Source organism: Oncorhynchus gorbuscha, linkage group LG21 (genome assembly GCF_021184085.1).
Source record: "Oncorhynchus gorbuscha isolate QuinsamMale2020 ecotype Even-year linkage group LG21, OgorEven_v1.0, whole genome shotgun sequence".
Taxonomy (NCBI): Eukaryota; Metazoa; Chordata; class Actinopteri; order Salmoniformes; family Salmonidae; genus Oncorhynchus; species Oncorhynchus gorbuscha.
In genome coordinates, this window is record NC_060193.1 from 254,023 (window position 1) to 268,954 (window position 14,932).

Below are 14,932 nucleotides of genomic sequence, written 5' to 3' on the forward strand. Positions count from 1 at the left end.
CCCTACTGTTTATTAACCCTGTTATTAACCCTACTGTTTATTAACCCTGTTAGTAACCCTACTGTTTATTAACCCTGTTAGTAACCCTACTGTTTATTAACCCTGTTAGTAACCCTACTGTTTATTAACCCTGTTAGTAACCCTACTGTTTATTAACCCTGTTAGTAACCCTACTGTTTATTAACCCTGTTAGTAACCCTACTGTTTATTAACCCTGTTAGTAACCCTACTGTTTATTAACCCTGTTATTAACCCTACTACATAGTACTGTTTATTAACCCTGTTAGTAACCCTACTGTTTATTAACCCTGTTAGTAACCATACTGTTTATTAACCCTGTTAGTAACCCTACTGTTTATTAACCCTGTTAGTAACCCTACTACATAGTACTGTTCATTAACCCTGTTAGTAACCCTAATACATAGTACTGTTTATTAACCCTGTTAGTAACCCTACTGTTTATTAACCCTGTTAGTAACCCTACTGTTCATTAACCCTGTTAGTAACCCTACTGTTTATTAACCCTGTTAGTAACCCTACTGTTTATTAACCCTGTTAGTAACCCCTACTGTTCATTAACCCTGTTAATATCCCTACTGTTTATTAACCCTGTTAGTAACCCTACTGTTTATTAACCCTGTTAATAACCCTACTGTTTATTAACCCTGTTAATAACCCTACTGTTTATTAACCCTGTTAATAACCCTACTGTTTATTAACCCTGTTAATAACCCTACTGTTTATTAACCCTGTTAGTAACCCTACTGTTTATTAACCCTGTTAGTAACCCTAATACATAGTACTGTTCATTAACCCTGTTAGTAACCCTACTGTTTATTAACCCTGTTAATAACCCTACTGTTTATTAACCCTGTTAGTAACCCTACTGTTTATTAACCCTGTTAGTAACCCTACTACATAGTACTGTTTATTAACCCTGTTAGTAACCCTACTACATAGTACTGTTGATTAACCCTGTTAATAACCCTACTGTTTATTAACCCTGTTAATAACCCTACTGTTTATTAACCCTGTTAGCAACCCTACTGTTTATTAACCCTGTTTACCCTGTTAATAACCCTACTGTTTATTAACCCTGTTAATAACCCTACTGTTTATTAACCCTACTGTTTATTAACCCTGTTAATAACCCTACTGTTTATTAACCCTGTTAATAACCCTACTGTTTATTAACCCTGTTAATAACCCTACTGTTTATTAACCCTGTTAATAACCCTACTGTTATTACCCTGTTTAACCCTACTGTTTATTAACCCTGTTAGTAACCCTACTGTTTATTAACCCTGTTAGTAACCCTACTGTTTATTAACCCTGTTATTAACCCTACTGTTTATTAACCCTGTTAGTAACCCTACTGTTTATTAACCCTGTTAGTAACCCTACTGTTTATTAACCCTGTTAGTAACCCTACTGTTTATTAACCCTGTTAGTAACCCTACTGTTTATTAACCCTGTTAGTAACCCTACTGTTTATTAACCCTGTTAGTAACCCTACTGTTTATTAACCCTGTTAGTAACCCTACTGTTTATTAACCCTGTTATTAACCCTACTACATAGTACTGTTTATTAACCCTGTTAGTAACCCTACTGTTTATTAACCCTGTTAGTAACCCTACTGTTTATTAACCCTGTTAGTAACCCTACTGTTTATTAACCCTGTTAGTAACCCTACTGTTTATTAACCCTGTTAGTAACCCTACTGTTTATTAACCCTGTTAGTAACCCTACTGTTTATTAACCCTGTTAGTAACCCTACTGTTTATTAACCCTGTTAGTAACCCTAATACATAGTACTGTTTATTAACCCTGTTAGTAGCCCTACTGCTTATTAACCCTGTTAGTAACCCTACTGTTTATTAACCATGTTAGTAACCCTACTACATAGTACTGTTCATTAACCCTGTTAGCAACCCTACTGTTTATTAACCCTGTTAGTAACCCTACTGTTCATTAACCCTGTTAGCAACCCTACTGTTTATTAACCCTGTTAGTAACCCTACTACATAGTACTGTTCATTAACCCTGTTAGCAACCCTACTGTTCATTAACCCTGTTAGCAACCCTACTGTTTATTAACCCTGTTAGTAACCCTACTGTTTATTAACCCTGTTAGTAACCCTACTACATAGTACTGTTCATTAACCCTGTTAATAACCCTACTGTTTATTAACCCTGTTAGTAACCCTACTGTTTATTAACCCTGTTAGTAACCCTACTGTTTATTAACCCTGTTAGTAACCCTACTGTTTATTAGTACTGTTTATTAACCCTGTTAGTAACCCTACTGTTTATTAACCCTGTTAGTAACCCTACTGTTTATTAACCCTGTTAGTAACCCTACTGTTTATTAACCCTGTTAGTAACCCTACTGTTTATTAACCCTGTTAGTAACCCTACTGTTTATTAACCCTGTTAGTAACCCTACTGTTTATTAACCCTGTTAGTAACCCTACTGTTTATTAACCCTGTTAGTAACCCTAATACATAGTACTGTTTATTAACCCTGTTAGTAGCCCTACTGCTTATTAACCCTGTTAGTAACCCTACTGTTTATTAACCCTGTTAGTAACCCTACTACATAGTACTGTTCATTAACCCTGTTAGCAACCCTACTGTTTATTAACCCTGTTAGTAACCCTACTGTTCATTAACCCTGTTAGCAACCCTACTGTTTATTAACCCTGTTAGTAACCCTACTACATAGTACTGTTCATTAACCCTGTTAGCAACCCTACTGTTCATTAACCCTGTTAGCAACCCTACTGTTTATTAACCCTGTTAGTAACCCTACTGTTTATTAACCCTGTTAGTAACCCTACTACATAGTACTTACTTTATTAAGCCTTCACCTGTAAAACACGGTTTCAAACAACATAAAATAGCTGGCTTTACATTCATTAACATCAATGCACAGTCAGGTGTGTGTGAGAGTGTGTGTGTGTCAGAGAGAGAAAGGGTGTGTGTGAGTGTGTGTGTGTGTGAGAGAGAAAGGAAGTGCGTTTCAGTCTTTTCGTAATGTCGTTCCTCCTTCCTCTTTTCTCCTTCCATGGAAAGTCTCGTGAACAAAAGCCATCTTCACTCACCAATAGAAAAAGTCTGAAAAATTCTGTCACCAATAGAAAATCAGCAAGAAAGGCTTCGCATTGGCTTTTCTTTAACCAATCATCTCCCACTCTGCACTATTCTTGATTCGGAGCCACACCTTACAATCGTGTGATTCGCTAAGATCATATAATGCCAAACATTTAGTTGACTCCCACATACAGTAGATTAGACTTGAATATGACGCATGATGAAGAGGTCAGTCTCTCAGAGGGAAGGCTCTACTCAGGATCACCTCCAATCTGTCTCCTCCCAGAAGACACAACTCCAGAACACACACCAGCCTCTGATTGGCCAGCTGGGAGGCCGTTGCGATCAGATCCGCTAGGATAGGACGAAAGAGGACAGTAATCATTATTATGGTGTGTGTTATCAGGTGGAGGTGGAGGTGTGTGTTACCAGGTGGAGGTGTGTGTTACCAGGTGGAGGTGTGTGTTACCAGGTGGAGGTGTGTGTTACCAGGTGGAGGTGTGTGTTACCAGGTAGAGGTGGAGGGGTGTGTTACAATGTGGAGGTGTGTGTTACCAGGTGGAGGGGTGTGTTACAAGGTGGAGATGTGTGTTACCAGGTGGAGGTGTGTGTTACCAGGTGGAGGTGTGTGTTACCAGGTGGAGGTGTGTGTTACCAGGTGGAGGTGTGTGTTACCAGGTGGAGGTGTGTGTTACCAGGTGGAGGTGTGTGTTACCAGGTGGAGGTGTGTGTTACCAGGTGGAGGTGTGTGTTACCAGGTGGAGGTGTGTGTTACCAGGTGGAGGTGTGTGTTACCAGGTGGAGGAGGAGGTGTGTGTTATCAGGTGGAGGAGGAGGTGTGTGTTATCAGGTGGAGGTCGGTGTTACCAGGTGGAGGAGGAGGTGTGTGTTATCAGGTGGAGGTGGGTGTTACCAGGTGGAGGAGGAGGTGTGTGTTATCAGGTGGAGGTCGGTGTTACCAGGTGGAGGAGGAGGTGTGTTATCAGGTGGAGGTGGGTGTTACCAGGTGGAGGAGGAGGTGTGTGTTATCAGGTTGGAGTTGGGTGTCACCAGGTGGAGGTGGGTGTTACCAGGTGGAGATGTGTGTTACCGGGTGGAGATCGTGTTACCAGGTGGAGGTGTGTGTTACCAGGTGGAGGTGTGTGTTACCTGGTGCAGGTGGAGATGTGTGTGTTACCAGGTGCAGGTGGAGGTGAGTGTGTTACCTGGTGCAGGTGGAGGTGTGTGTGCTACCTGGTGCAGGTGGAGGTGTGTGTGTTACCAGGTGCAGGTGGAGGTGTGTGTGTTACCAGGTGTAGGTGTGTGTGTTACCTGGTGCAGGTGGAGGTGTGTGTGTTACCTGGTGGAGGTGTGTGTGTTACCTGGTGCAGGTGGAGGTGTGTGTTATCAGGTGCAGGTGGAGATGTGTGTGTTACCTGGTGCAGGTGGAGGTGTGTGTGTGTTACCAGGTGGAGGTGGAGGTGTGTGTTACCAGGTGGAGGTGTGTGTGTTATCAGGTGGAGGTGTGTGTGCTACCTGGTGCAGGTGGAGGTGTGTGTTATCAGGTGCAGGTGGAGGTGTGTGTGTTACCTGGGTGGAGGTGTGTGTGTTATCAGGTGCAGGTGGTGGTATGTGTTACCTGGTACAGATGGAGGTGTGTGTGTTACCTGGTGCAGGTGGAGGGGTGTGTGTTACCAGGTGGAGGTGTGTGTGTTATCAGGTGCAGGTGGAGGTGTGTGTGTTATCAGGTGCAGGTGGAGGTGTGTGTGTTACCTGGTGGAGGAGGAGGTGTGTGTTATCAGGTGGAGTTGGGTGTTACCAGGTGGAGGAGGAGGTGTGTGTTATCAGGTGGATGTGGGTGTTACCAGGTGGAGGAGGAGGTGTGTGTTATCAGGTGGAGGTGGGTGTCACCAGGTGGAGGTGGGTGTTACCAGGTGGAGGTGTGTGTTACCAGGTGGAGATCGTGTTACCAGGTGGAGGTGTGTGTTACCAGGTGGAGATGTGTGTTATCAGGTGGAGGTGGGTGGTACCAGGTGGAGGAGGAGGTGTGTGTTATCAGGTGGAGGTGGGTGTTACCAGGTTGAGGAGGAGGTGTGTGTTATCAGGTGGAGGTGGGTGTCACCAGGTGGAGGTGGGTGTTACCAGGTGGAGGTGGAGGTGTGTGTGTTATCAGGTGCAGGTGGAGGTGTGTGTGTTACCTGGTGGAGGAGGAGGTGTGTGTTATCAGGTGGAGGTGGGTGTTACCAGGTGGAGGAGGAGGTGTGTGTTATCAGGTGGAGGTGGGTGTCACCAGGTGGAGGTGGGTGTTACCAGGTGGAGGTGTGTGTTACCAGGTGGAGGTGTGTGTTACCAGGTGGAGATCGTGTTACCAGGTGGAGATGTGTGTTATCAGGTGGAGGTGGGTGGTACCAGGTGGAGGAGGAGGTGTGTGTTATCAGGTGGAGGTGGGTGTTACCAGGTTGAGGAGGAGGTGTGTGTTATCAGGTGGAGGTGGGTGTCACCAGGTGGAGGTGGGTGTTACCAGGTGGAGGTGTGTGTTATCAGGTGCAGGTGGAGGTGTGTGTGTTACCTGGTGCAGGTGGAGGTGTGTGTGTTACCTGGTGCTGGTGGAGGTGTGTGTTACCTGGTGCAGGCGGAGGTGTGTGTGTTACCAGGTGGAGGTGTGTGTGTTATCAGGTGCAGGTGGAGGTGTGTGTGTTATCAGGTGCAGGTGGGGGTGTGTGTGTTATCAGGTGCAGGTGGGGGTGTGTGTGTTACCTGGTGCAAGTGGGGGTGTGTGTGTTACCTGGTGCAAGTGGAGGTGTGTGTGTTACCTGGTGCAGGTGGAGGTGTGTGTGTTACCTGGTGCAGGTGGAGGTGTGTGTGTTACCTGGTGCAGGTGGAGGTGTGTGTGTTACCTGGTGCAGGTGGAGGTGTGTGTGTTACCTGGTGCAGGTGGAGGTGTGTGTGTTACCTGGTGCAGGTGGAGGTGTGTGTGTTATCAGGTGCAGGTGGAGGTGTGTGTTATCAGGTGCAGGTGGAGGTGTGTGTGTTACCTGGTGCAAGTGTAGGTGTGTGTGTTACCTGGTGCAGGTGGAGTTGTGTGTGTTACCTGGTGCAGGTGGAGATGTGTGTGTTACCTGGTGCAGGTGGAGGTGTGTGTTATCAGGTGCAGGTGGAGGTGTGTGTGTTACCTAGTGCAGGTGGAGGTGTTTGTGTTACCAGGTGGAGGTGTGTGTTACCAGGTGGAGGTGTGTGTTACCAGGTGGAGGTGTGTGTGTTATCAGGTGCAGGTGGAGGTGTGTGTGTTACCTGGTGCAGGTGGAGGTGTGTGTGTTACCTGGGTGGAGGTGTGTGTGTTACCTGGGTGGAGGTGTGTGTGTTACCTGGGTGGAGGTGTGTGTGTTACCTGGTGCAGGTGGCGGTGTGTGTTACCTGGTGCAGATGGAGGTGTGTGTTACCTGGTGCAGGTGGAGGTGTGTGTGTTACCAGGTGCAGGTGGAGGTGTGTTTGTTACCTGGTGCAAGTGTAGGTGTGTGTGTTACCTGGTGCAGGTGGAGGTGTGTGTGTTACCTGGTGCAGGTGGAGGTGTGTGTGTTACCTGGTGCAGGTGGAGAGGTGTGTGTTACCTGGTGCAGGTGGAGGTGTGTGTGTTACCAGGTGGAGGTGTGTGTGTTACCTGGTGCAGGTGGAGGTGTGTGTGTTACCTGGTGGAGGTGTGTGTGTTATCAGGTGCAGGTGGAGGTGTGTGTGTTACCAGGTGGAGGTGTGTGTGTTACCTGGTGCAGGTGGAGGTGTGTGTGTTACCTGGTGGAGGTGTGTGTGTTACCAGGTGGAGGTGGAGGTGAATGTGACCAGGTGGAGGTGGAGGTGTGTGTTACCAGGTGGAGGTGTGTGTGTTATCAGGTGCAGGTGGAGGTGTGTGTTATCAGGTGCAGGTGGAGGTTTGTGTGTTATCAGGTGCAGGTGGAGGTGTGTGTGTTATCAGGTGCAGGTGGAGGTGTGTGTGTTATCAGGTGCAGGTGGAGGTGTGTGTTACCTGGTACAGGTGGAGGTGTGTGTGTTACCAGGTGGAGGTGTGTGTGTTACCAGGTGCAGGTGGAGGTGTGTGTTACCAGGTGGAGGTGTGTGTTATTAGGTGCAGGTGGAGGTGTGTGTGTTACCTGGTGCAGGTGGGTGTTACCAGGTGGAGGAGGAGGTGTGTGTTATCAGGTGGAGGTGGGTGTTACCAGGTGGAGGAGGAGGTGTGTGTTATCAGGTGGAGGTGGGTGTCACCAGGTGGAGGTGGGTGTTACCAGGTGGAGGTGTGTGTTACCAGGTGGAGGTGTGTGTTACCAGGTGGAGGTGTGTGTTATCAGGTGGAGGTGTGTGTCACCAGGTGGAGGTGGAGGTGTGTGTCACCAGGTGGAGGTGGAGGTATGTGTTATCAGGTGCAGGTGGAGGTGTGTGTTACCAGGTGGAGGTGGAGGTGTGTGTTATCAGGTGCAGGTGGAGGTGTGTGTTATCAGGTGCAGGTGGAGGTGTGTGTGTTATCAGGTGCAGGTGGAGGTGTGTGTGTTATCAGGTGCAGGTGGAGATGTGTGTGTTATCAGGTGCAGGTGGAGGTGTGTGTGTTATCAGGTGCAGGTGGAGGTGTGTGTTACCTGGTACAGGTGGAGGTGTGTGTGTTACCAGGTGGAGGTGTGTGTGTTACCAGGTGGAGGTGGAGGTGTGTGTTACCAGGTGGAGGTGTGTGTTATCAGGTGCAGGTGGAGGTGTGTGTGTTACCTGGTGCAGGTGGGTGTTACCAGGTGGAGGAGGAGGTGTGTGTTATCAGGTGGAGGTGGGTGTTACCAGGTGGAGGAGGAGGTGTGTGTTATCAGGTGGAGGTGGGTGTCACCAGGTGGAGGTGGGTGTTACCAGGTGGAGGTGTGTGTTACCAGGTGGAGGTGTGTGTTACCAGGTGGAGGTGTGTGTTATCAGGTGGAGGTGTGTGTTATCAGGTGGAGGTGTGTGTCACCAGGTGGAGGTGGAGGTGTGTGTCACCAGGTGGAGGTGGAGGTATGTGTTATCAGGTGCAGGTGGAGGTGTGTGTTACCAGGTGGAGGTGGAGGTGTGTGTTATCAGGTGCAGGTGGAGGTGTGTGTTATCAGGTGCAGGTGGAGGTGTGTGTGTTATCAGGTGCAGGTGGAGGTGTGTGTGTTATCAGGTGCAGGTGGAGATGTGTGTGTTATCAGGTGCAGGTGGAGGTGTGTGTGTTATCAGGTGCAGGTGGAGGTGTGTGTTACCTGGTACAGGTGGAGTGTGTGTGTTACCAGGTGGAGGTGTGTGTGTTATCAGGTGCAGGTGGAGGTGTGTGTTACCAGGTGGAGGTGGGTGTTACCAGGTGGAGGAGGAGGTGTGTGTCACCAGGTGGAGGTGGGTGTCACCAGGTGGAGGTGGGTGTTACCAGGTGGAGGTGTGTGTTATCAGGTGGAGGTTTGTGTTACCAGGTGGAGGTGTGTGTCACCGGGTGGAGGTGGAGGTATGTGTTATCAGGTGCAGGTGGATGTGTGTGTGTTACCTGGTGCAGGTGGAGTGTGTGTGTTACCAGGTGGAGGTGTGTGTGTTATCAGGTGCAAGTGGAGGTGTGTGTGTTACCTGGTGCAGGTGGAGGTGTGTGTGTTACGTGGTGCAGGTGGAGGGTGTGTGTTACCTGGTGCAGGTGGAGGTGTGTGTTACCAGGTGGAGGTGTGTGTTACCAGGTGGAGGGTGTGTGTTACCTGGTGCAAGTGGAGGTGTGTGTGTTACCTGGTGCAGGTGGAGGTGTGTGTGTTACCTGGTGCAGGTGGAGTGTGTGTGTTACCTGGTGCAGGTGGAGGTGTGTGTGTTACCTGGTGCAGGTGGAGGTGTGTGTGTTACCTGGTGCAGTTGGAGGGTGTGTGTTACCTGGTGCAGGTGGAGGTGTGTGTGTTACCTGGTGCAGGTGGAGGTGTGTGTGTTACCTGGTGCAGGTGGAGATGTGTGTGTTACCAGGTGGAGGTGTGTGTGTTACCAGGTGGAGGTGTGTGTGTTATCAGGTGCAGGTGGAGGTGTGTGTGTTACCTGGTGCAGGTGGAGGTGTGTGTTACCAGGTGGAGGGTGTGTGTTACCTGGTGCAAGTGGAGGTGTGTGTGTTACCTGGTGCAGGTGGAGGTGTGTGTGTTACCTGGTGCAGGTGGAGGTGTGTGTGTTACCTGGTGCAGGTGGAGGCGTGTGTGTTACCTGGTGCAGGTGGAGGGTGTGTGTTACCTGGTGGAGGTGTGTGTGTTACCAGGTGGAGGTGGAGGTGAATGTGACCAGGTGGAGGTGGAGGTGTGTGTTACCAGGTGGAGGTGTGTGTGTTATCAGGTGCAGGTGGAGGTGTGTGTTATCAGGTGCAGGTGGAGGTTTGTGTGTTATCAGGTGCAGGTGGAGTTGTGTGTGTTATCAGGTGCAGGTGGAGGTGTGTGTGTTATCAGGTGCAGGTGGAGGTGTGTGTTACCTGGTACAGGTGGAGGTGTGTGTGTTACCAGGTGGAGGTGTGTGTGTTACCAGGTGCAGGTGGAGGTGTGTGTTACCAGGTGGAGGTGTGTGTTATTAGGTGCAGGTGGAGGTGTGTGTGTTACCTGGTGCAGGTGGGTGTTACCAGGTGGAGGAGGAGGTGTGTGTTATCAGGTGGAGGTGGGTGTTACCAGGTGGAGGAGGAGGTGTGTGTTATCAGGTGGAGGTGGGTGTCACCAGGTGGAGGTGGGTGTTACCAGGTGGAGGTGTGTGTTACCAGGTGGAGGTGTGTGTTACCAGGTGGAGGTGTGTGTTATCAGGTGGAGGTGTGTGTTATCAGGTGGAGGTGTGTGTCACCAGGTGGAGGTGGAGGTGTGTGTCACCAGGTGGAGGTGGAGGTATGTGTTATCAGGTGCAGGTGGAGGTGTGTGTTACCAGGTGGAGGTGGAGGTGTGTGTTATCAGGTGCAGGTGGAGGTGTGTGTTATCAGGTGCAGGTGGAGGTGTGTGTGTTATCAGGTGCAGGTGGAGGTGTGTGTGTTATCAGGTGCAGGTGGAGATGTGTGTGTTATCAGGTGCAGGTGGAGGTGTGTGTGTTATCAGGTGCAGGTGGAGGTGTGTGTTACCTGGTACAGGTGGAGGTGTGTGTGTTACCAGGTGGAGGTGTGTGTGTTACCAGGTGGAGGTGGAGGTGTGTGTTACCAGGTGGAGGTGTGTGTTATCAGGTGCAGGTGGAGGTGTGTGTTACCTGGTGCAGGTGGGTGTTACCAGGTGGAGGAGGAGGTGTGTGTTATCAGGTGGAGGTGGGTGTTACCAGGTGGAGGAGGAGGTGTGTGTTATCAGGTGGAGGTGGGTGTCACCAGGTGGAGGTGGGTGTTACCAGGTGGAGGTGTGTGTTACCAGGTGGAGGTGTGTGTTACCAGGTGGAGGTGTGTGTTATCAGGTGGAGGTGTGTGTTATCAGGTGGAGGTGTGTGTCACCAGGTGGAGGTGGAGGTGTGTGTCACCAGGTGGAGGTGGAGGTATGTGTTATCAGGTGCAGGTGGAGGTGTGTGTTACCAGGTGGAGGTGGAGGTGTGTGTTATCAGGTGCAGGTGGAGGTGTGTGTTATCAGGTGCAGGTGGAGGTGTGTGTGTTATCAGGTGCAGGTGGAGGTGTGTGTGTTATCAGGTGCAGGTGGAGATGTGTGTGTTATCAGGTGCAGGTGGAGGTGTGTGTGTTATCAGGTGCAGGTGGAGGTGTGTGTTACCTGGTACAGGTGGAGGTGTGTGTGTTACCAGGTGGAGGTGTGTGTGTTATCAGGTGCAGGTGGAGGTGTGTGTTACCAGGTGGAGGTGGGTGTTACCAGGTGGAGGAGGAGGTGTGTGTCACCAGGTGGAGGTGGGTGTCACCAGGTGGAGGTGGGTGTTACCAGGTGGAGGTGTGTGTTATCAGGTGGAGGTTTGTGTTACCAGGTGGAGGTGTGTGTCACCGGGTGGAGGTGGAGGTATGTGTTATCAGGTGCAGGTGGATGTGTGTGTGTTACCTGGTGCAGGTGGAGGTGTGTGTGTTACCAGGTGGAGGTGTGTGTGTTATCAGGTGCAAGTGGAGGTGTGTGTGTTACCTGGTGCAGGTGGAGGTGTGTGTGTTACGTGGTGCAGGTGGAGGGTGTGTGTTACCTGGTGCAGGTGGAGGTGTGTGTTACCAGGTGGAGGTGTGTGTTACCAGGTGGAGGGTGTGTGTTACCTGGTGCAAGTGGAGGTGTGTGTGTTACCTGGTGCAGGTGGAGGTGTGTGTGTTACCTGGTGCAGGTGGAGGTGTGTGTGTTACCTGGTGCAGGTGGAGGTGTGTGTGTTACCTGGTGCAGGTGGAGGTGTGTGTGTTACCTGGTGCAGTTGGAGGGTGTGTGTTACCTGGTGCAGGTGGAGGTGTGTGTGTTACCTGGTGCAGGTGGAGGTGTGTGTGTTACCTGGTGCAGGTGGAGATGTGTGTGTTACCAGGTGGAGGTGTGTGTGTTACCAGGTGGAGGTGTGTGTGTTATCAGGTGCAGGTGGAGGTGTGTGTGTTACCTGGTGCAGGTGGAGGTGTGTGTTACCAGGTGGAGGTGTGTGTTACCTGGTGCAAGTGGAGATGTGTGTGTTACCTGGTGCAGGTGGAGGTGTGTGTGTTACCTGGTGCAGGTGGAGGTGTGTGTGTTACCTGGTGCAGGTGGAGGCGTGTGTGTTACCTGGTGCAGGTGGAGGGTGTGTGTTACCTGGTGCAGGTGGAGGTGTGTGTGTTACCTGGTGCAGGTGGAGGTGTGTGTGTTACCTGGTGCAGGTGGAGGTGTGTGTTACCAGGTGGAGGTGTGTGTTACCAGGTGGAGGTGGAGGTGTGTGTTACCAGGTGGAGGTGTGTGTGTTATCAGGTGCAGGTGGAGGTGTGTGTGTTACCTGGTGCAGGTGGAGGTGTGTGTTATCAGGTGCAGGTGGAGGTGTGTGTTATCAGGTGAAGGTGGAGGTGTGTGTTACCTGGTGCAGGTGGAGGTGTGTGTGTTACCAGGTGGAGGTGTGTGTGTTATCAGGTGCAGGTGGAGGTGTGTGTGTTACCTGGTGCAAGTGGAGGTGTGTGTGTTACCTGGTGCAAGTGGAGGTGTGTGTGTTAACAGGTGCAGGTGGAGGTGTGTGTGTTATCAGGTGCAGGTGGAGATGTGTGTGTTATCAGGTGCAGGTGGAGGTGTGTGTTATCAGGTGAAGGTGGAGGTGTGTGTTACCTGGTGCAGGTGGAGGTGTGTGTTACCTGGTGCAGGTGGAGGTGTGTGTGTTACAAGGTGGAGGTGTGTGTGTTATCAGGTGCAGGTGGAGGTGTGTGTTATCAGGTGGAGGTGTGTGTTATCAGGTGGAGGTGTGTGTCACCAGGTGGAGGTGGAGGTGTGTGTCACCAGGTGGAGGTGGAGGTATGTGTTATCAGGTGCAGGTGGAGGTGTGTGTTACCAGGTGGAGGTGGAGGTGTGTGTTATCAGGTGCAGGTGGAGGTGTGTGTTATCAGGTGCAGGTGGAGGTGTGTGTGTTATCAGGTGCAGGTGGAGGTGTGTGTGTTATCAGGTGCAGGTGGAGGTGTGTGTGTTATCAGGTGCAGGTGGAGATGTGTGTGTTATCAGGTGCAGGTGGAGTGTGTGTGTTATCAGGTGCAGGTGGAGGTGTGTGTTACCTGGTACAGGTGGAGGTGTGTGTGTTACCAGGTGGAGGTGTGTGTGTTATCAGGTGCAGGTGGAGGTGTGTGTTACCAGGTGGAGGTGGGTGTTACCAGGTGGAGGAGGAGGTGTGTGTCACCAGGTGGAGGTGGGTGTCACCAGGTGGAGGTGGGTGTTACCAGGTGGAGGTGTGTGTTATCAGGTGGAGGTTTGTGTTACCAGGTGGAGGTGTGTGTCACCGGGTGGAGGTGGAGGTATGTGTTATCAGGTGCAGGTGGATGTGTGTGTGTTACCTGGTGCAGGTGGATGTGTGTGTTACCAGGTGGAGGTGTGTGTGTTATCAGGTGCAAGTGGAGGTGTGTGTGTTACCTGGTGCAGGTGGAGGTGTGTGTGTTACGTGGTGCAGGTGGAGGGTGTGTGTTACCTGGTGCAGGTGGAGGTGTGTGTTACCAGGTGGAGGTGTGTGTTACCAGGTGGAGGGTGTGTGTTACCTGGTGCAAGTGGAGGTGTGTGTGTTACCTGGTGCAGGTGGAGGTGTGTGTGTTACCTGGTGCAGGTGGAGGTGTGTGTGTTACCTGGTGCAGGTGGAGGTGTGTGTGTTACCTGGTGCAGGTGGAGGTGTGTGTGTTACCTGGTGCAGTTGGAGGGTGTGTGTTACCTGGTGCAGGTGGAGGTGTGTGTGTTACCTGGTGCAGGTGGAGGTGTGTGTGTTACCTGGTGCAGGTGGAGATGTGTGTGTTACCAGGTGGAGGTGTGTGTGTTACCAGGTGGAGGTGTGTGTGTTATCAGGTGCAGGTGGAGGTGTGTGTGTTACCTGGTGCAGGTGGAGGTGTGTGTTACCAGGTGGAGGGTGTGTGTTACCTGGTGCAAGTGGAGGTGTGTGTGTTACCTGGTGCAGGTGGAGGTGTGTGTGTTACCTGGTGCAGGTGGAGGTGTGTGTGTTACCTGGTGCAGGTGGAGGCGTGTGTGTTACCTGGTGCAGGTGGAGGGTGTGTGTTACCTGGTGCAGGTGGAGGTGTGTGTGTTACCTGGTGCAGGTGGAGGTGTGTGTGTTACCTGGTGCAGGTGGAGGTGTGTGTTACCAGGTGGAGGTGTGTGTTACCAGGTGGAGGTGGAGGTGTGTGTTACCAGGTGGAGGTGTGTGTGTTATCAGGTGCAGGTGGAGGTGTGTGTGTTACCTGGTGCAGGTGGAGGTGTGTGTGTTACCTGGTGCAGGTGGAGGTGTGTGTTATCAGGTGCAGGTGGAGGTGTGTGTTACCTGGTGCAGGTGGAGGTGTGTGTGTTACCAGGTGGAGGTGTGTGTGTTATCAGGTGCAGGTGGAGGTGTGTGTGTTACCTGGTGCAAGTGGAGGTGTGTGTGTTACCTGGTGCAAGTGGAGGTGTGTGTGTTAACAGGTGCAGGTGGAGGTGTGTGTGTTATCAGGTGCAGGTGGAGATGTGTGTGTTATCAGGTGCAGGTGGAGATGTGTGTGTTATCAGGTGCAGGTGGAGGTGTGTGTTATCAGGTGAAGGTGGAGGTGTGTGTTACCTGGTGCAGGTGGAGGTGTGTGTTACCTGGTGCAGGTGGAGGTGTGTGTGTTACAAGGTGGAGGTGTGTGTGTTATCAGGTGCAGGTGGAGGTGTGTGTGTAACCTGGTGCAAGTGGAGGTGTGTGTGTTACCAGGTGGAGGTGTGTGTGTTACCAGGTGGAGGTGTGTGTGTTACCAGGTGGAGGTGGAGGTGTGTGTTACCTGGTGCAGGTGGAGGTGTGTGTGTTACCAGGTGGAGGTGTGTGTGTTATCAGGTGCAGGTGTGTGTGTTATCAGGTGCAAGTGGTGGTGTGTGTGTTACCAGGTGGAGGTGTGTGTGTTACCAGGTGGAGGTGTGTGTGTTATCAGGTGCAGGTGGAGGTGTGTGTGTTACCTGGTGCAAGTGGAGGTGTGTGTGTTACCTGGTGCAAGTGGAGGTGTGTGTGTTACCTGGTGCAGGTGGAGGTGTGTGTTACCTGGTGCAGGTGGAGGTGTGTGTGGTGAAAAGCCTCCGTGTGTCAGGATGGTGAACCAGTGGTCGGAGTGGGAGGGGCCATGTGGAGGGGAGGGGCCTGTAGGGGCGCTGGTAGCAGAGCTACCAGGTAGGAACACTGCATCGACCACCACTCCGTCAGATAAAGCTAGAGAGATGGAGGGATGAGAGACAGAGGGAGGGAAGTTAGGAAGGTGTGAGGGATGAATCATTTAACCAGGTAAAGAAACCTATTTTGCAAGGGAGCAAT

At 51.1% G+C, this 14,932-nt stretch overlaps 1 protein-coding gene across 2 annotated transcripts in view; it reads right to left on the bottom strand.

Annotated features, from left to right (window-relative positions):
- Positions 1-2,841: 2,841 nt before the first annotated feature.
- LOC124007649 overlaps positions 2,842-14,932 on the bottom strand; it is a 36,825-nt gene continuing 24,734 nt past the window's right edge. For both annotated transcript variants that reach the window (XM_046318312.1, XM_046318310.1), the window contains 2 exons: positions 14,666-14,830; positions 2,842-3,448 (listed from right to left, as the gene is read on the bottom strand). In XM_046318312.1, coding sequence (XP_046174268.1) covers positions 3,324-3,448; positions 14,666-14,830 — 290 coding nt within the window. In that variant the 3' untranslated portion in view covers positions 2,842-3,323. The remainder of the gene's footprint in view (positions 3,449-14,665; positions 14,831-14,932) is intronic.